The 21,543-nt window shown below is 36.0% G+C and overlaps 1 protein-coding gene across 5 annotated transcripts in view; it reads right to left on the bottom strand.

Annotated features, from left to right (window-relative positions):
- Positions 1-21,543, bottom strand: part of LOC148940566 (protein brain tumor-like) — a 120,030-nt gene that overhangs the window by 15,819 nt on the left and 82,668 nt on the right. For 4 of the 5 annotated variants that reach the window (XM_089105370.1, XM_089105371.1, XM_089105369.1 and 1 more), the window contains 2 exons: positions 8,567-8,708; positions 3,136-3,278 (listed from right to left, as the gene is read on the bottom strand). In XM_089105370.1, coding sequence (XP_088961496.1) covers positions 3,136-3,278; positions 8,567-8,631 — 208 coding nt within the window. In that variant the 5' untranslated portion in view covers positions 8,632-8,708. The remainder of the gene's footprint in view (positions 1-3,135; positions 3,279-8,566; positions 8,709-21,543) is intronic. The other variant, XM_089105374.1, reaches the window with a different exon arrangement.

Below are 21,543 nucleotides of genomic sequence, written 5' to 3'. Positions count from 1 at the left end.
TGTGTATATATTTCTATTTAGTATATGAACAATATGCATTAATGTAAACTGAAATAGCTAGCCATGTAAAAACTATTTTATTCTGATTGTTCCTGATCAAATCAAAAAAATTGGATTAGCTACCCAAAGTCTGGTTCATTAACTAGTAAAAACAGTCATATCAGGGTCACCGACCCCCCCCCCCCTGGATTTTGAAAACTGTCTTTCATTTTCATGAAAAAAAACTCTCCTAGATCTTGCAAATTACTTTTTTTGTATCTTCACTAAAAAACAGAATTCTCGCCCCCCTACATTTTCGTAAAAGATATTACACACTAATGCTAATACATACTAATTATATCACATACTAATCAAGTGCATTAGCTGTCATATTTTGTAAGTCAATGATCATGGTAATTCAAATGGAATATTATCAAAGAAAAACACACGTTTCCGTGACAATACTAAAAAAAACTTCTTCCCAATAAATAACTGTCCTTCCGTATATCCACCGTAAAGTTGAACTCAAATATTAAAAATAAAGAAGAGATAAATGAAGGACCTTTTTTTGATTACATCAAGGTCCAGACGAAGAAGGCGTGTCCAACACAGTCATATTTAACGAACAAAAGTACCCGAAAAACTTCGTCAAGTTTTAAATAAAAGAATTGCCTAACCTTATTGTCCATCTTGTGGTTTTATGGTTTCGAATCTTAAATGGATACTATAGGATTACCAAATTAATCGCATTTTAACTATTCAACCTAAGGCCGCATAAATTATGCAATCTAAAGAATTTTAGACCAATTAAATAATTAGTAATTAGAAAAAGGATGCTAGCTGAGTAATTATATTTTTCTGAACTTTTGCTAATTAGTAAATTGTGAGACGACCACAGAATGATCTTCTTTTTGAAATATTCATCTCGTTAGCTGGAAGTTTAAAAGGGGCAGAAAAAAGGCAGAGTTGACCTTAGTGCATTCAAGCAGGGTCGCGAATTAACGAAAATGTAAGAGTGGGAAATGCTTTCTAATATTTTTTAATGGAGATACAAAAAGCTATTTTTTAAAAGCTGAGGGACAATTTTGCTTTTTTTTCGATCACAACAGCTTTTTTTCAAAATCTACCCCGCCCCCTCCAATTGACACCCCAGCACTCAAGTCACTTACATAGGAATTTATTTCGAGCGGGGGGGGGATCATCCGTACGCTTCTCATGAAGGTCACGACTTGAATTCCCCAAAAAGGCTACAGTCCTTCTTTATTGATATTATAAAGCAGAACTGACTAACCATGAAAAAACACGAAGAAAACAAAATTAAGAATTGGGACTTTAAGCCCAAGAAGCAAATATAATATAAAAATACATTCTGCATATTAAGGCTATTTAAGGAACAAGAAATTCTCGTCACAGATATAAAGAGTTAAATCTCAAGAAGATAAACAGAACGATAAGATAAAGCAGAAAAGAGAACGAAACACATAAAGCTGGTAAAGATAAAGCAGAAACACAACGAGTTGAAGTTTATGTCCTTGATGCTAAGGGTAAACCAATTATATACTTGGGTCTTATTAGATTTTATTTGTTAATTTTGGTTTTAACGCTTTCTGTATTTTTTTTTATTTTTATCACCTCGATTTTTTTTTCATTTTAATTCCACACATCGCTTAGATTTATCTTTTTTCTTATTCATTTGCTTGCACTAAGGGCGCCTTATTGCTTATTTAAGCGATGTATTTTCCTTCTCTGGGTTCCCGTTTCCTATTTGCTTTCTTTTCCCCCTTATTTTTTTGAATTTGTTCCCTAATTTTCGAAAAAGAAAAGGTTATACCCTGAGATATATTTTTTTTGAAATGGGAGAACTGCATTCTATATCATATATATATATATTCAGCCCTTGTTAAACCTAGGTTTTCTTCAATCTAAAATGCATTTAAAAATTTCCCCTTTACTCCTGGACAGTCTCGGCTGGGTTTACGTTTCTTCGGTCAGGGGGGCTGCCAGGTATCTTATCGATATAATTCTTGTAATCAGGAGTTGTTTGTGCTGATGGGACCAAGATAAGGACCAACCCGTGTTGAAACTCATGTCCTATGGACGATGCTGCAATTAACGAATAACAACGTCTTCGAAACCATCTGTTAGGTGATTATGTCAGAAATGATGCTTACCCTGATAATTTGGTCTCTTTGAAAAAGCACCCTGATATCGATACCATGACTTTGCAATAAAATGTGTAAAAATCAAATACCTTATGGCAGGCATCTAAGCAGAGGGGGGGGGGGGGGGGTTCTGGTTCATCTCCCCCTCCTTACTCCATAATCTCAAGATCTTTACGAGCGTATAATATTCTATATTTCCAAACGGTTGACGGTGTTTTATTTTATTTTTTTTCAAAGTTGTGCCGGTACTTATCTGTTAGCCAGTACGCACTCGAGAACTTGGATCAATAAAATCAGACAATAACCGGTTTATAGCGGTCTGTATTTGGAGACAATTAGCTTCGGCTCGGTGGAAAACTATATTGTAGCTATATTTCAATAAATATTTAGTTTGTATTTTAGTTAGATTAGATTATATTTTGCATGCAGCGCTGCTATACTTAATCCCTCCCCCTAATGTGCAAATATACAGCCCAAATTACATATATCCTATCAGTTGTTTAAACCCCGTACCTGTAGATCCAAATTCTCGAGTGTGTACAGGCTAACAGATAATTACCGTTGTACCCTCCCTTGAAACAATTCCTGCGTAATATCTGCTTAACAAACTAATCGGATGGGAGAAGTCTAGATGCAATACACGGTATTTTTTCTTTTTATGATTTATTGACTTTTTTTTAATGTGTTATTTCTTTTTTTCACCCGTATAAATTGCAAAAACGACGGACCTTATGATATCAATATTGCTTTGCTGTGTTTTTGATACAAAAGAAAAAAAAACTATGATTCGAAAGTACCCCTTCATAGCTCTACTTTTTTAAATGAGAAAATATATCTTTACTCCTTGAAAATGTGAATGTTCAGTCCCCAAAAGCATACAAACCCACATATTAGAGGGATGCCAACTCGTCCGTGGGTTTAATATCCCCCCCGTAATGTTTTCAAGTCTTCATTCCAAGTATATCGACTGTTCCCATTGTATCAGAAGCCTTACCGAGACTGGATCCAAGGCCGCCAAGAGAACTTCCAAGGCCTGATGATAATGATGATGATAATGCAGCCGAAAGTGATGATGCAAGGGCAGATGACAACGTGCCTAAAGGTCCCAATGATTCTAATCCTGGGAATGGCAGATCGCTAAAAAGGAAAGATCTAATATTAAAATATAAACTTATCTATATAGTTGGTAAGCGTCTGTAACTCTCAGAGAAACTTTTATTCTTATGCAAGTTCTATTTCCTATCCGTCTTCATTACCTAGCAATTGTTTCTTTTCCTTTGTTTTGTTTGTTTATAGTTTACTTTCTTTCCTGTAGTACTTCATTTTTTCTTCCCTTAATAAAGCGGGAAAGAGATACATTATTATGTATGAACATAACAAAGGTGCAGTAAAAAGTATGTTTTGGGGAGACAAGGGGGAGGGGGATGTCATCAAAATTTTGTCCCGGGCACAAGAGGCCAGAACCGCCACTGGAATATATCCTTTGACAAAACCAAAGAAGTAAACCTTAAACTCGCTTCTAGTAAAATGTATCGGGGCATTACCAAAAGCACAACCTTGAAAATACTCATTTAACGAAAACAAACCCACCCTAAACTACACGGGGGGGGGTTCCCCTACACGGAGAAAACGCGTAATTAGTCGAATATCTAAGACTTGGCTCATTTTAAAGAAATTTATGGACATGAAATCCCCATTGCAACAAATACTTACTTGCGTATATGCTTCAGCTACCCGTTGTATTAAGGAGACGACAAAGAAGTTACAGACACTTACAGATTATACCAAGTAAAATGAAGAAAAACATAGATTCTTAGTTCTCCTTGTCTATAGGCTATGCTTTCACCCTAAAAAAGTTTGAATATTAAAACGAGGAGTGTGAGCACAAGTTAATTTTACACAAGTTAATGACAAGCGCCACATCGTTGTACATACCAGACAGAAGCTAAGCAAATCCCTTGATTAATACAAACACCAATAGAAACTGGTACTCTTCTATTAACCGGACTCTTTTATATAGTGCTAGTTTGGGTTAATGCTAATGAAATGAAATAAAATAGGATGACTATATAATAGTTTAGAAACAAATTCGGGCTATATATTTGCACATTAGGGAGGTGGGGGGCAAAGAATAGCATATATTAAATATGTAACCTAACCTAGGTACCTCCCCCCTCCCAAACCCCAAAAAACAACACTTTAAATATCGCATACGAAATTAAAACCACGCTATACATTGTATTTCTCTACAGCAGTGTCTTGAATCATCCCGTAAAAACGGGTTTTTCAACGCGCCTCGATTTTGAGATATAAAAAGAGTCCGGTTAATAGAAGAGTACCTACAAACTTCTGGGGATCTCATCCAATCCCAAAAAAAAACATCACGGGAAGGGGGTTTGAGCCACTCCATAAAAAGCTTAGAAATGTTCTACATTTGTATTGTATTCATTTTTAATGTATGTAAAATTTATTATTTTTAGAATAATGGGATGGAGGTTAGACTCAAGATGAACTCCCTAAAAAAAATCAAAACTTTTCGCCAATAAAAACCAACGACTGCCATACACGGAGTCCAGCGACAATGTTTCTTTAGGGGGCGGGGGCTTTGAAGCAGGGAATATGTCCCAATTATTTAAAGTAACTAATAATTGTCAGTCAAATAACTTCCACTTTATGTTTATGACAAGTCTATCCATATTAAAACATGGTAAAAGATGATGGGTGCTATTATCCAATGAAAAACAATATACGGTTTGGTTTGGGGGTACCCCTCCTTCTTTTATCTGTTCCTAGCAGCTAAATGATTGCAGCAGCATATAAGTAGAAATATTCTGACGCCTAAATTCAACAAATTTACAAAGAATGAAACAGAAAGAGCATTTTAAATTTCCAGATAAATAAAGTGAATATGAATAGTTTTCCTTGTCTGTAACGGAACCAGGAAAATGGTTGTATACATGAAGGTTTGAATTTGTTCAAAGATTGAATCACTTGTATCAAAGCCAAAAATCTTTCTCTTCGTCGATATTTGTCCAATTTGAGTTCAAATTGGGAGGGACCCAACCTTGTGCTAAAATACCGAAATTATACTCATATAAGCGCCATGTTGCCTAAATTACGCACAGCTATAAAATTATACATTTGATATACAACCTTGGGCCTTTTTTATAGGACTCCTACCAGACAGGTATACCGAGACGGGAGGGGGGGGACTTTCCCGTAGCCTCCTGTATCATTCATTTGATTCGTGGTTTGTCTCCCCCCCCCTCCCCACTAAATTACTACGTGCGCGGCTGCTCCACGCAACTTAAGACAAATAATAACTTTTTTTCAGAGGTCGTCTAAATCCTGCCTGTCTGCAGTTAGGCATCTAGACTAAGGATATGTTAAGAAGTATCTGAATTGCCTCCAATGGGACAACTAACATGATTACAAGCTTCGTGTCGAAGTATGGGATCATTTGCATAAAAAAAACGACGGTTCTAAGCAAATCAATTTTCTAACATGTTCACAAAACTTTACAATTATGTCCTTTGTGAACAATCTGAACTACAAATATGATGCCCAACACTCCAGGACACCTGCAGGGGAGGGCCAATTGAGTCTAGATTCCAACCCAAGAAGACCAAAAATGTAAAAAGCTAAATTCCTTAGCATTCAGAAAATACGTCTTTTTCTGGCCGAGAGAGGTTTATCACTTTCAAAATTCGTGTTGGCCTACACAAGGTGGTACAAACCAAACATGAAGCGAGGTGTGTCATGCGTGGCACGAAAAGATACGACGGGGCGGAGCAGGTTGTGCTCTAATATGAACACCAGACAAAGTTGTCGACAACCCCTCACTTCTCAATCTCAAGATTAGCCTGAATGGCCTCTTTAAGAATCAACGATTCTTTAATCATTCCCCCCTCCTCTCCTCGATTTTTTTTCGGGCTACTATTATGAGCAGTCTTAACAAATAGAGTCGGGGCTTAGACGACAAAGATAAATTGCCTCTAGAGCCTCCAGAGACACCAATTCACGGAAATGGGGGGAATGTTTTCAAAATCTAGACAATATTTTTTTCAATGAAAATACGAAAAGAAAGTATTTTTGAAAAATCCATGAGGAAAATCCCTCCCCCCGCAACTGACCCCCTGCTTTGAAGAATCTATTGGAGCCGATGACAGCCTGTCAAATCCCAGGTAATAGCAACAAATTATAGACAAATATTCTATTGAGTGCCTTTAATAACATGTTTATACTCATACTATGATAAATCTAAAAACAGGCGGCATGATAGGCTATTTCAGTAACTTTCCAGAAAATCATCGCTAATAATACCTAGGTAACAGAGGTAAACACATTTGGCCTTTATGAATATACCCTCAGAGCGTTTTCAGTCCCCCTAGTTTTTCAACCGGATGAGCGCATGTGAAACAGGAAACTGTCAATTATTTAAGGTGTATAGTGAAACAGTTACTAAACTTATTTTAATTAATGTTTAACTAAGCGTCAAATGCAATTTGGTCTAATTCGTTCGAAATTATTGTAACCATACTCCGGGTTACCGCGTCGAGTACATAAGTACTTTTTTTTAGAGCACCACACCCCCACCCCCCATAGTAAAATCTGAGTGCATCTAAAGAAAATACTTCTTTCCCTAAAAGTTTGTAAATTTTGAAAAACGATAACTTTTACACAAAATTTCTATTAGTGTACCTATATTTAGGGCTCCTTTGTAAGTTAGAGCAACTGTTCGTACTCAGACAGAACAGGGGGGGGGGATTGCCTCCCTAGATTTTTTTCGGTTTTTTCCTCGACAATTGAAAAAAACAGCACTTCTCCCTTTATTAAAAAAATACCCTTTTTGTGTCTTCATTAAGAAAAAGAATAAAAATGCTTACCTTCCCCCTACATTTTGTGAATTGGCACCACTTCAAATTTCGAGACAAGTTTGATTTAGCCATGATAAAGGCCCCAAATGATGTTTTTTAATTTCCCATAGAGGAGAAAGGAGGCCTTAGGGTATTATAAAAAATATAAATTTACTTTTGAACGATTGCTACTTTTTTATTTAATGAGTATATATCTGATTGTTTGATCACAGTTTCTTCTAGTTAGTCTGCATACTGGCCGTTGGGAACCTAGGAACACCTACACTTTTGAATTAGCTTTTCTCAAAATCCCTTTTCCGCAAGCTCTCAAGTAATGAGTCATTGAGTAGGGAGGGCGATTTTGAAGATTAATGTATCCCTACAAAGGCAATGAAGGAGAAATAGGAAAAAAATATTTGAAGTGAAGTAGACGCGTCGGGGGGGGGGGGGTCACTTAAAGAGCTGAACAGTATATAAGAGAAAAAGTAAAGATGTCGAGATTTCGAACGTCCCTAGGGTAGACGTATCGCAACTTACCCCCTGGTAATAGTCAAGTATTGTTCCTAACTTTGAAATCAAGAGCCGCTTGTATAAATGATCCTTCTGTCCTAGGAATCAAAGCCGTATCCAGGGAGGGAAGGGGTTTACCCCCCCCCCCTCCCGAAATATTTGTACCGCTCGTAAAAAAGTAACAAAAATGAATATAAACAAATCTTTGATGCGTTTAAAAAGATTTGTAACCCCCCCCCCCAAAAAAAAAAAAAATCCCAAGCTCTTTTGTAAATAGACTTATCTTCTCTAAGCACGGGCGTAAGGGCTCAGATATGTGTGCCCCCAACTTCCCCCCATTTTTTTTGTATAATTCTAATATTCTTAATTTATTCTTAATCAATTCTGTACCCCCCCCCAATCGAAGTGTATTCATGTGTAGTGTCCTGGTATGCTCATTTTGTAAGTCATGGCTTTAAACTGCATCATTCCAATAGAATCTTAGCTGGAAATTTGCCAATGTTCAAAGCATCTCTTCTCTTCGGGTGAAAGGAGAGAGAACTTCTGAGAAAGCACTCGCAAATGTGAATTTTCTTAATTTTTTTGTATCAAAGAAGGAAATTTTATTTAGAAAAAGATGCTGGCGTTGGGGAAATATACCCAAATTCCATGGAAGAATCGTGGGTTGAATTCAAGTAGGGAGGATCTCGACTCAAATCAAGGTAACCTCGAACTCGAGTGCCATCTCGTAAAACGGCCGCGCTGGGTTGTAGATCTAGCCCTTGGGTTGCAGCTTATACACCCCCTGGCACACACAAATTTTTACAGTTGTCGAATCAAAATAAAAAATTCTAATGAATTTATGTAATAAGACCGGAGCACCTCACGGTACAGACACACTGAGGATGTACTCAAGACTGAAGAAACCCCATGAGAAACCATGTGGCAATGGGGAATATTTACCCAGCCAAGTTTTTTAGTAAATTAACCTGATTTGTACCATAAATAATTCGAAACTAAGCACAAAGTTATTCCAGGCTTAGTCCTTCAATCTCAAGTACAGAACACAATTCTACTTACCAATGATCAGAGAGGGATCCAAGCGGCGATGTAGATAGTGAATCAGAGGGTGTAGGAGATGTCATACTGCCACCACTCCCAATTGTCGCTGCTAATATCGACGCCAGTTTATCTTCCAATAATTCAAAATCTGGTTAGTACTCTACAATAGAAAAATATAAACTGAAGCAACAATCATCCAAAGGCAAACTACGAGGAAAGAGAGAGGGGTTGCATAAAAGCTTTTTCATCTGTCTGTTGTTCCCAATCAATCGATAAATAGGGGGATGGATGAATAGCGGGGACCAAATTCAAAAAACACCCCTCTTTTAATTCTTCTGCGTGAGGGGATAAAATCTGTTACATTTCCTTTTGAGATAACTTGTTACATATAATAGGCATATGATTGCAGACGAATTTTTATAACCAATTGGGGGAAAGATAACCTATCACTGAGCTGACACTTTAAAAAAGAACTCATAATCAGTTTTGTCTTCATTTTTGGCTTGGCTAAAGAAACAACATGTTTCAAAATGTTAGCGCACACGAGCTAAAGCTCTACGGAAGCAGGATTGCCATCCCAGTAAGTTCCTAAAGTGCTACAATTACCCAAATTTGCGTGCTACACAATGATTTTTGGTGCTACAGTAAAAAAAATTAACTGTACTAGTACAAAAATAGCACTTTCGTGCTACAGGTAGCAACCATGAGCACTTGCTAGTGTTACTCAGGATGAAATAGTGCTAAAATAGCACTTTCTGCCATAGATGGCAACCCTGTACCTGGAATTTTGCAATAAAGGGGACTTATGCTTCAAATCAAGAGCGAATTAAGGCACTGTGGAATCCTTTTTGGCCAACTGTCTAGGGCTAAACTGAAAGCACGTCGTCTGCGGTTGGAGTGGGAGGATGTCATAACGGAAGATTTAAGGGAAATGGGAACTTCATGTGAGGGCATGAAGAGGGAGGCTTTGAATATATTAGGATGGAGGAGGAAAGCGAGCAGCTGTGTTGGCCTCAAGCGGATTGGTGCTGCAGTGAGTTGTTAGCAGCAGTAGTAGTAGGTGGTACGTGCCAACCGTGGCGAAACTGTCAGGCACAAGTGGCGTTTTGGTATGTATAGATGGCGGAAAGCGGACAACCCCTCGCTTCAAAAACGCTTCATATAATCTTTTTCTGGAAAAATCCAGGGGGTCCATGAACGGACTTCCTTTCATAAACATTTTATGAAATCAAATGCAAGTACGCAGTTTATTTCCAAATTTGTAAAACGGCAAAAAATTGAAAATGAAACTCTTTCAAATCTGGTGTGCATGTGTATTTCAAAGCTAGTAAAGCCACATAAAAAAACTGATACAAAGTAAATGAATAAACACTTCCTATTTGCGAGCCTCTAAAAATATTGAATTAAGATCATCAATTGCCACTATTCACCTAGGAGAGGTAGATTTAAGTATTTTCAGTAGTAGTTCATCATTTTCACTATTATACAAATCTACCCCCAGATTCACCAATTCAATGCACTTAAAAAGAAAACGTCCAAATCCTCCCACCAAATACCACCTAGTGGGCAAATTCGTAGTCTATCTGGAAAATTAAGATCCCTCCAATTTGTTTACTAGTGGTAATCATCAGCCCATATCTAAATTTAAATTCTAATATACACAGTTGGTAAGTGATGGAAACGCCATTAAAATCACATGATTTCAGATAAGGTCTATGCCAAGGACAATTTTAAGGAGGGGACAGAGGGGGCACTCACCCGGGTGCAGATATTTTGGGGGCGCAGAATTTCAAATACATAATCTAACGATTATAATCATTTTGTAATTTTATTTTTATCAAAATAGAGGACTCAATTAATAAGCGGAAATAATTCATTAATTATTAATTAATTAATAAAGTAAAAGCAAATTAAAAATAATTAAATAACGAAATGAAATAGTGAAAATCAAATCAAAATAATTAAACAATTAAGATAATAAATCAAAAGCGACTAAAAAATAAATTGTTATTTACTACACAAATTGAAAACAATTTTGATAATCAATGAAAATTTGTGGGAGACGCGGGGGGTGCTAATTAAGATTTTGCCCTGGGCACAAGAGAGACCAGAACCGCTACTGGTCTCTGCCCAGACTCTTTTTTCCGTACCGGGTTGAACTAGATTAAAATTAAGACCATTTCGTCATAGGAACGTTCCTTCATTCGCAGACTAGCCTCTGGAGAATTGGACAATGAGCCATTATAGACAGTTTAATTACTGTATTACAGAATTCAACTTAGTCTCTCTAAAACATTGCAATTCATTACAGTTTTCCTCAATTAAGATGCTAAATAAACGGTAAAAAAGAATCATAATGATTTATCAGCAATTTTAGTCTCATCAAAAACATTCTAAAATCTCTCAGGGTCACAAAACAAAAGGATGTAGCAATTCAAAAGACGGTGAAAGACACAACGTAAATTCTACAGAAAAAAACATACTGGGTTTTTCTATTAGTTACAACGAACATCGCTTGTACAAGGAAGGATTTCATCCGGCCTTGAAGATAGGAAAAACACAATCTTGATACCAAATCTCAGAATTCTAACTGTTCTGGCATTTGAGAAAAGAAAAGCAATATAGGAAAGTAAATTGAAATAATCGAACGAACACGTTTTTTTTAATAGAGAAGTTTTAAACGACGCCTATGCCAAAAAAGTTGCATACCACCTTCTGAATTCAATGGCATGTCAAATCTGGCGATGATGACGTTTTTTCGTTTTTAATGAAAATACCAAAAGGGATTTTTTCAACAAAAACGCTCCCAAAAAGATTTTTTCAGAATTTAGGGAGGGGGGGGGGCAAATGTACATCTTTTCCCCATTGACGAGCTTGTTTGAATTATAAGAGTAAAAAAGGCACTGGAAGGGTTTTTGCACTATCTTACATTGCTTCGCATGGTTATACAGCTCCATAGCATTCCCTGGTACTTGTTTATTATCCCGAACACACTCGAGGAGTTTGCTCTGATCTGAGAAAAATCACGGTGTAGGTATCTTTCGACTAAATGTTTAATATAGAGTTGGTTAGGGGTTAGTTTAGGTTAGGTATTTAATATAATTTGTTCCGGGCGGCCTGCTTTCCATAATTCTTTGTTGTAGTTTCCATAATTGTGTTGCTAAAATATTATATTTGCATTATATTTTGGTATATTTCATTATGACAAACCTAACTTCACTTCTCGTGAGTGTTCGGGATAATACACAAGTACCCATTCCCCTACACTGTTACCCTAACTATACCCTTGCCTCTCGTTCTTTGGTGCACACAAAGCGACATAGCTCGCCACCCCTTGAGGAAACCCTTCAAAGATCCTATTATCCTCGACATTGGACCACCCTTAGGCCTAAACTTTGGGTTTAAAAAAGTTTTCAAAATGCCGCAAAGAGTTAATTAGCGCTAGAGTTGATTAAATTTACGAGTTGGAAGGATGGGTTCCATATGGTTTGGAGCCTATGAGATGTTGGCTCCAATAAAAACGGCACAACTCTGACCCAAATATTTGAACAAAGAAAACAATTTTACAAATTCGTTTTTCTTGATTTTAAATGCTGGTTTGTGGATAATAGAAACCGACCAATATTATAGAGGGCATCACAATAGACTCATAAAAATCCCAACATTTAGGAGCAATATTTAGACATTTAAAGTTTAGTTAATGAGGTCATAGGTTCCCAGGGCGTGCTTTAGCTCCTTTCCAGGCACGTAAGCATGTTTTTTTATGGGGGAGGGGGGTTAATCAGCACTTTCAGGGAGGAACAATAATAAATAAAAAACATATGTAACATGATAATTTGGAAATAAGTACCCAGAAATTTGAGAAAACCTAAGATTTCAGGGAGAGCGTCGGGCCAAGAGGCTTTTTGAGTATAGATCCTTAATTGTTATTCTTAAATCCACGGGGTTGTTCCCCTTCAAAAATCGCTTACACCAGGTTGCGCGCTCTATACATGTCGGATGTGAGCCATGAACGGCACGAGGAGGCAATGCGTAGCGGCAGTGGGTAACGCGTGACGATCCTAAATGTCAGTAGGTGGTAGAGTTGGCAACTTTTCGGTTGAATCATACGAATATCTGAATAATATGCTGAACTTGTGGGCTGATTTTCGATGGCGGATGGGAAAATTTCGTTTTGTTCAAAGAGGCTCAAAATTTAGGAGCTGCAGAATACAAAAAAAAATGGAGAGACTTGGAGGGATGCAGCAATAGAATTTTAAAGTTCCAACTACATTTAAAGATTTAATTCTTAAAAAAAAAGAAAAAAAAAGAAACCAGACTGAAATTCAAAAGCGTCCAAGGACACCTTATTGGGCAGGTACGTAGGGGGTAAGGGCATCTTAGCTCCTACTATTCAATTTTTGCAATAGCATATGTGGCTAATAGGTGAACACAAATCACATGTAGCAGTATAAACGGTGTAATGCGACATTTTTTGTCATCTTTATAAAAATCTGAGAAATATGGGTGGGAGGAGATGGGAAGCGTCGGATGATTTGCCCCCAACCACACACTGCGCTTCTGACCAAAGGCATCGAATCCTGCGCAAGGCAGACCATTGGTCAGCATGCGAAAAAGTTTCTTAAGTTTATATAAACGCGGAATCAAAATTGAAATTTAACTAAATTCTACGACAATGTTGCAAAAGTTGCTTATCAGACTAGTTCGCAACAAAATCAGAATAATGCAGCGTTAATCATACAAGTATGCGAAACAGTGAGGTAATTAAAACTAGTATAATTAGAAGCTAGTGGGAATATAGTAAGGAACATTCTTTTAACATCAGTATTAGCGTCATCAAGTTAATCTTTGCCACACGAATATCAACTTTTTCAATGTTTAAGAGTTCCAAATAGTAGCTTGTTGAATCTGTTTGAATCCAGCGCTGGTAGGGAAAACTGAATTCGATTTACAAATCATAATCCTTCGAATTCCTCGATTTGAATCCTTTTTTTGTAGTGTCTAGTTCAAAAAAAGAATATCTCACCTACGTAGTCGTATCGACAAGTTCAGTTCCAATATATTTAGACTACAAGCCGATAACACCGCACAAACCGCTTCTACATATTTTTTTTTTTACTCTAAATTAAATCTCATAGTCGCAAAAAATCGATGTGGAGCTATTTTTCCATTAAATTTTAGCCCATTTTCTGGACATAAAACAGCCAATGGCACCTGGGATAAAGAACAGAGGTAAATGCTTTTTTTTTGTAAATACTAATGCACAAATGCCTTGGAGTGTCACTTGCTCCACCTTTCGGGCCACACTTTATCATGCCACAGTCTCCTCAGCCAGGCATGGCACATGCACACTAGTGCATATAAAATTCTAAGTGGGTGATGCCTCCCTTGTATATATGTATATATGCATATATATATATATATATATATATATATATATATATATATATATATATATATATATATATATATATATATATATATATATATATATATATATATATATATATACATATACATATATACACATATACATATATATATATATATATATATATATATATATATATATATATATATATATATATATATATATATATATATATATATATATATACATATATGGGAAACTAAATATATAAAAAAGCACAGTTTAAAAAACTATCAGTCCACTACATTGAGCGGAAGTCGAATGACATGTTGTATAGGAAAAATAATCAAACCATTCTAGACCATCTTTGACATAAGGAAACCCAACGTGGGAAATTTCACATCTGGAAAGTCTTTTCTGGTCCAAAGCCGGAAATATATGACTCTTCCAATATCTCATTTAAGATCTATTCAAATAACTGCCCAAAATATACTATATTTAGGCTAATTTACCGTTTTAAGCATTTCTGCCCTAAAAATGAAATGTTAGAATTCAGAAAAATGCCTTCACTATCTAGCTTTAACTAGCTTTGAAAACCTATACAAATTTTTCATAAATAAAGCACTTGATAAATGATTACTTTGCATGCAGTCTATGTATGGCCAACACTCCAATAATAGCTACAGACATGTAAGCAAGCAGGGGGGCTTTGGGCCCGTGATTTCCCAAAAATTTCAGTAGATTTAAGAATTATCCTAAAATAAATCGTTTTTTTTTCGCTTTTACAAAACTGCCCGTCCTAAAATAAATTCCTACACAAGTACTTGCCTGACATCTACGTTTTTTAGCAAGCTCGCTGAATTTTGTCTAGCATAAAATATCTGGAATGGTAGGCTAACTGATCCGAATTATTGCCGTTCATAATTTAAGTCACACCCTAACATAATGATTCCCCCAAAATTTAATTCAATTCGCTTACTTTGACGAATTCGACTTCCCCTCCTTGAAAACCTTATGCACCGGGTCACGGTTCTATTTCTTAGTACGGTAGTTTTGTGCCTGTGTATTTTCAGGGAATAAATACACGAATAGAACTTAAATAGATGTGCAGGTTAAGGGAAGGAAAAGTAGCCTTGATTATAGTAGATATTACTACTTTCGACGAAAGTAGAAAGCAGACAAAGTAGAATGTAGAATAGCATAGAATTTTGTTAACTGAAAACCACTGAGAAGAAAAATAATTTGTACGACATAAAACTGTTTATTTTTAAGTTTACGAAGGTAAACAGGGGCGTAATTTGCTATGGGGCAACTGCCCCTCGCCGAACTAAAATTTAGCTTCTTCAAAAATCTTGGCAAAACTAATAAGCCTGCATAATTCAAGCAACCACAGAAACCGATCAGTTTTCTTTAGTATATATTTGCCTTTATGGTACTATTTGGCTCATTTTTCAGTTTTCACTGTAATTTTCAATCGATTTGGGAAAATTAGCTCCTACTTTACCCCGCCCCCCCCCCCAAGGATTTTGGAAAAAATTACGCCATTGGTTTCAAACTGTTCCCATCATTTAAAAGAAGTTTCCAAGCCTACCTAAAGAAATTCCCATTTCACAGCAATTATTATACACTCAGGATTTTATCATCACCAGAAAAGTGACTGGTTGAAGATTGTTTTTCCTTTTATGGTAGCGATGTATCCAGAGGGGGGGGGCTTAACAATTTACGTGATAAGAAACGTTCATCCAACATTAAAAAACTAAAACTGTTTAAATTCTGTCCAAAATCCTTAAGTCTTAGATTATTTTTCTTTCCCAACATTTTTCATCCGAAAAGCTTTTCCCCAGGTAAGAAAGAGAATTGATTCTCTTTTGGGATAATGTTACCGGAAATAGAAAGAGGAGGGATCCCGAGAAAGGAACAGGCGGGATGAATATCCCCAGGGGAAAAGATTATCCTAGCTTACATCTCATTTAAAAACTGAATAGCCTGGATACAAGATCATTGATGATGTGAAATTAAGGCAGCAAGCCAGTCTTGAGAGACAATTAAACAGCACAAATCCGTATTTAAGGATAGGATAACAACCTGACTCGCTATCTACATGTAAGCTAAGTTGCCAGAAAGGTACAGCTTGGAAAAGTAATATGCTACAAAAGTTTTAACAAAAATCTTGTAACAAGAGCAAACAGAGGCAAATTATATTAAGAGTAGAGGAGCTCATGGAAAAAATTGAACGAATGAAGTTTGCGCAAAACCTACACCCCATAGACACGGCTACGGGGACAATGCTCCCTCCACTTGGAAAATGAAGACTATAAATAAAAAACTTCCCTTTGAAACCCGAGCCTCTGTATACCCCTTTCTCCTACGATCAAATCACGTCAATTTCATTTTAATAAAGACAATACTACCCAGCGATGTTTGCAAAGGGAGGAGAGACTTGGGCCCTCTTAGAGTTTAATTTTCAGGAATTGTATATTCAAATTATCAACTAAACTTTGTTTTTACATTATCCCCCCCCCCTCTCAAGGAAAATAAATATGCATTCGTGCCTGATTCTACCGATTAACATCTCTTACATCATATGTAATCGTAGAAAATTGCCCCCTTCTCTACAGGAAAATTTACTGGCGGCATCCTTCCTTTATCCCCTCCCTCCAATGCCGTCCTAAAATTGGAGCATATAACCGAAACTTGGTCTTCTTTTCCCCTGCTTTTCTATATCATCTTCATAAAATAAGTATCAGCGAGTTTGGCATATTATAACATAATTGATATAGAAGTTTCGGCTAGACACGTTTTTATCACAAAAAAAAAAAAAACACAAGAAAGCACCTGTCCCGCCTAATGTCACGTTGAATAATAAAAAAAAACATATATTTTTTACATTCCCGAATCTTTGTTCAACTTCATATAATGGATGACATTATACAAGATGATTAGGAATGAAAAATGAGAGAGAGAATGGGGGATGGAAAATCCAATATAAAAATTATTTGCTTTGAGCTGTAAAAAATTAATTTTGAAACGAATGAAAAACTATTTATGAAAAACTAACTTAAAAAACATAAAATAGATAAAAGAAGAAGTTAAATCAGTCATGTCCCAGACTGTTTGTTATTTCAAAATAAAACGCAATTCTCACTAAAGGGAAATAAAGATTCCCTAGGCCTGCATTATAAAATCTACATCACCAAAACATTTTCTAAATTGGTAAACAAATGATACAAGTGCATTGAACTTTGGATACAATAAAAGGAAGCATTCACAATCGTAAACGAGAGAGGGGGAAAGAGGGGAGATGTTCAAAACCGTGAACCTTTTATTTTATATTTCTACACTTGTCTTCAAAGTAGAAACAAGAGCTGATAAACATTGATAATTAGTAAGAGTAAAAACTGGCGCTAATGTTGAAAAAAACTATCAGTGCCATCTAGAGTTTGACACACTTAACTCATTTTTAAGCCTTGTAATCAATTTTCTGTCAGGAACTGAGATCAGACACTTATTACTACCCTAACTTTACCAACTGTATAATTAAATTAGTTATTCTTATTATTACACTGATAAAAATGTCAAGTGCCACCAAACACTAGAAGGCTCTGATAGTATTTTATCGACACTGGCGACAGTTCCCATTCTAACTGGCGCCATATACTCTAGACTGAAACCAGCCTATTTCCTGCTGGGATCATGCGTAGTCTGCCACCAAAATTGTCCTACTCCTCGAAGACTCATTCCTCGAAAGCACAATTATAGGTTTCGAAGTTCCTTTTTTAATGCTCCATAGTCCTATTAATAATTTTTAATCAGCTTAATGTTTTCCTAGGCCGTTAATAGTAGTGAAAACAAATAAGCGAAACAAATTATGCGAAATGGCATAAGATTTCAAAAATGTTGGTTCCTTCGAGGGGGTGCCTACTTTCCAACGCCTGGTGTAAATTTCACAAAGCCACACATACAACAGAGTTCCACCACACATGGGACAATTTCCACCATGCTTTGCACGTGTCATCTGGTGTACATGATTTCTGAACGCGGGTGCCCTCCCCCCCCCCTGGGACCTTACAAAACATAATATTTCGCTCTGAGAATCTCCAGCCACGCATTCCGTTAAATGACTTAACTTATTATTTAGAATAGTAGCAAGAGCCGCGTTGCCCTGGCCTAAAGTCATTATTTCAGTTTTTAAGGGTAAGGTGCGAGGGACGAAGATTCCCTAGTAGGCCACCACAAAAATCATAAAGAAAGGTTTTTGGCAAACGGCGTTCATTCATCTTTGAAGTTTCTTTAAACTGCTTTCTTCTATATACAGCCTATTCAAAAACGGAGAAGTTCTCGGTCACTGGGTGATATTTTAAATTGGCCCGTATTTTCAAGTTCTTGCAGGTGAAATTCGTCTGATATTTCTAATTGTCGTTAAATTTTTTAAGTAGACCACCAGGGGAAAAGGCAAAAACCTGAGATGCCAAATATAGAACTGAAGGAGGGAGTTGTTTTTTTTTGTGTTTTTCTTCAAGCCATTCACAAAAATAACCAAAAATTCCCCAACACTGAAAATTGTGAAGAATAAACATCACGACTCTTTTCAATGCCTAACATAAAAATAAATTGAAACTTGGCGCCAGACCCAACTTTAATGACGTAAAAAACGAAAAAAGGCCCGTTTCGACTATAAAATATGAAATAATAAAATTTGAAAAAGCGATGAACAGAAAAGACCAATAAAATCTAACAATTTTTATGGATTCGTCAAAACCTTTCCGTTACTATTCTTATCCTGTTTTTCAATAAGCATGAAAGTTTGCCTCGAAGAAACAATTTCTTACAAAATACAATATAATTGAGGCAGAATCAACCCCATATGAGATTTTCTCGTTGCTCTACTTTCTTACATTCTCTTCTCTTTACTTTACTTTCTGCTCAACTATTGCTTTTTAAGCCTTTGTTTGTATCTTCTGGTCTGTACATGTCTTTTTTTTATAAACTTTTTTACTAAAGCATTTTTTTTTATCAGGCTTGTACTTTAATTCGAAGCTATTTTTCTTTAATTTGGTTGTCAAATTATAAATTTGTTCTAACAAATTAATGGTAATATTTTGTTTAGAATTATTGTGATATTTTCTTTAGAATAATTACAAAATGAAAATTAAAGAGTCGTATTAAAACACAAAATGAGTTTAAAATAAGTCATGGTAGGCCTATACGCCAAATTTAAATTGAAAATAAAATAAAGTGAGTAACAATGTTATTTGCGTTCACGTATGAGAATGTTTTTCTTGTAAGAATCATTTTTACACCGAAGCAGACGTACTCTATCTTTTCACTTTTTTTAGTTTACTTAAGGCATTTTTTCACGTGATTCAGTCTGTTTCTACCTTGCCTTTGGAAACAATTCTATATCTATTTCTATCATATCCTCATCGTTATTCTATTCTATCATATCATATTCTATCATTATCCTCATCTTTCTCTCGTTTTTTCTTCATTTTTTAACCTATTACGTCTTTCTCAAATCTAAAATTTTCCATGAATTTTAAAACCCTTCCGTTACATCAGCAAACATAAAAGTTTATCATGAAAAAATATCGGTGTCTTTGTTTCGCTGGATTCAGGCTTCTTTTTCTTTCTTTTGTTATTTTTTTAATCTTTTTTTTAATCAAAAATTTTTACGAACTCGTCAAACCCTTTACGTTACTGTCAAGGTCGTATTCAGGATTTTTTTTCTGGGGGGGGGGAGGTACAATTTTTTTAACCATATCAAAAATGTATTTATCTGTATTTTTTGTTACGTTTTTATGAGTCAAAAAAAGATTTCAGGGGGTGGAGGTCGAATCCGGTGGTTTACTGTTCTTATTCCTGTTTTTCAACAAGCACAAAATTTTGACTCGAAGAAATAATTTAAAAACAATTTCAATGCTTTTAATGAATGTTACAACACTAATACGTTATAAACGAAAAAAATAAATAAGTCTTTACGTTATATGTCCTCACTCATTGCTTAAATCTGAACAAACACTGACAGTAAAACAAAATTAAGTGAGAAAGAAAGACGTTAAGCTGGTCTACCATAGATTTAGGAATATAGAATTACCCCTCTATGGAAGTCATATAAGACGTATATAATATAAGACGTTAAGCTGGTCTACCATAGATTTAGGAATATAGAATTACCCCTCTATGGAGGCCATATACAGTGGCGAATCTCCAGCATTTTTATTGGGGGGGGGGGTTCCTTGCCACCTCCAAACGACGCCCTTGGCCATATATTAGTTTCTAAACCTATCAATAGTGACAAAGTGAGCGGAGTTAAAAAAAATCTAAAGCAAAACGGTTGAAAAAAACCTCAAAACATTCAAAGTGTCTTTGGAGGTAGTTACACAAAGGTCAGTCAAATATAAGGGTAGAAGTTTAAGAGAAAAACATTGCATTGCGCGCCTGTAAATTCAATAGTCCAGGGTTCCATCCTTCGGTATTAATATTATAATAATATATCATATTATTAAGATAGACTAGTAAAAGCCGAGCCTGTAGGACCACAGCTATATTTTGTTTATGCTTAAATTTAGTCTAAACATATTCATTATAAATGTGTTTTTATTCAAGCTTAGACTCAGATATATTAAGGAAGATGGGACATCACCAGAGCTAATGACAGATGACGGGAAAGAGGTCCCATTACCAGAAAGGGCCCAAGGTTTTGGACCCAGAATTAAATATTTTGAAAACATTTCAATAAAACCTAGTTTTGTGATAGTTCATTACAGGGCCGTATCCAGGATTTTTTGTTCAGGGGGGTTTTACTAATTTTTGACTTTTTTTTTGGGGGGGGGGGGTTTACCAATTTTTGACTCAGTTTTCGACTAATTTTACTGATTTTTACCTAGGTTTTACTAATTTTCGACTTATTTTCGAGTCGATCAAAAATTTCGAGGGGGGGGGGGGGGGGTTCAAACCCGGTAAACCCCCCCCCCTGGATACGGCCCTGGTTCATTATACGATTAGCTTTTTTTATATAAAAACAAACTTCATCGCTTTATCGTTAAATATCAGGAACAACCACGTATTTAGGGGGTAAGGGCCTCGGCTCTCTAAATTCTGCATTTTTCAAAAATTCTGGGCACTTCTTAGTCAAGCTGTATTTTTCCTATTCCCCCCCTCTCGAAAAATTCCTACGTATATGAAATCCTTTCTAGACCAGAAGGCATATCATTTTCGGGGCGGGGTGTGAATTAAAGCTCTTTGCTATTCACCAATATTTGAGACATGTCACTGGAAAGGTGGAGTGAAGAGAAGGGGGGTTAATGTATTTGTCCTATAGATAGCTTGCTTGATGAAGGATTATGAAACGATTCTATCTATAGATGCAATAAGGTTTCGTCAATCCACGGGTCATTTTTAAGGGGGGGGGGGTATATAGTCAACAACTTCCAACTGCTACCAGCTTTTGTATTGAATTTATAAAAAAAAATCTATGTAGTTTAAAGGCTTGAAACGCACTATTATCATTATTAATTATTATTATAGAATATTGCTTCGTTTCTCAATTTTTGGAGCCATTACCAAAACAAGATTTGAAACAATAAAAATTAGATCAAAGCTTAACACCATTATATAAAAACAA

The sequence above is a fragment of the Artemia sp. Qi Xiang Cuo genome, chromosome 19 (assembly GCF_049724085.1).
Source record: "Artemia sp. Qi Xiang Cuo chromosome 19, ASM4972408v1, whole genome shotgun sequence".
Classification (NCBI taxonomy): domain Eukaryota; kingdom Metazoa; phylum Arthropoda; class Branchiopoda; order Anostraca; family Artemiidae; genus Artemia; species Artemia sp. Qi Xiang Cuo.
This window is presented reverse-complemented; position numbering and strand designations above follow the sequence as displayed.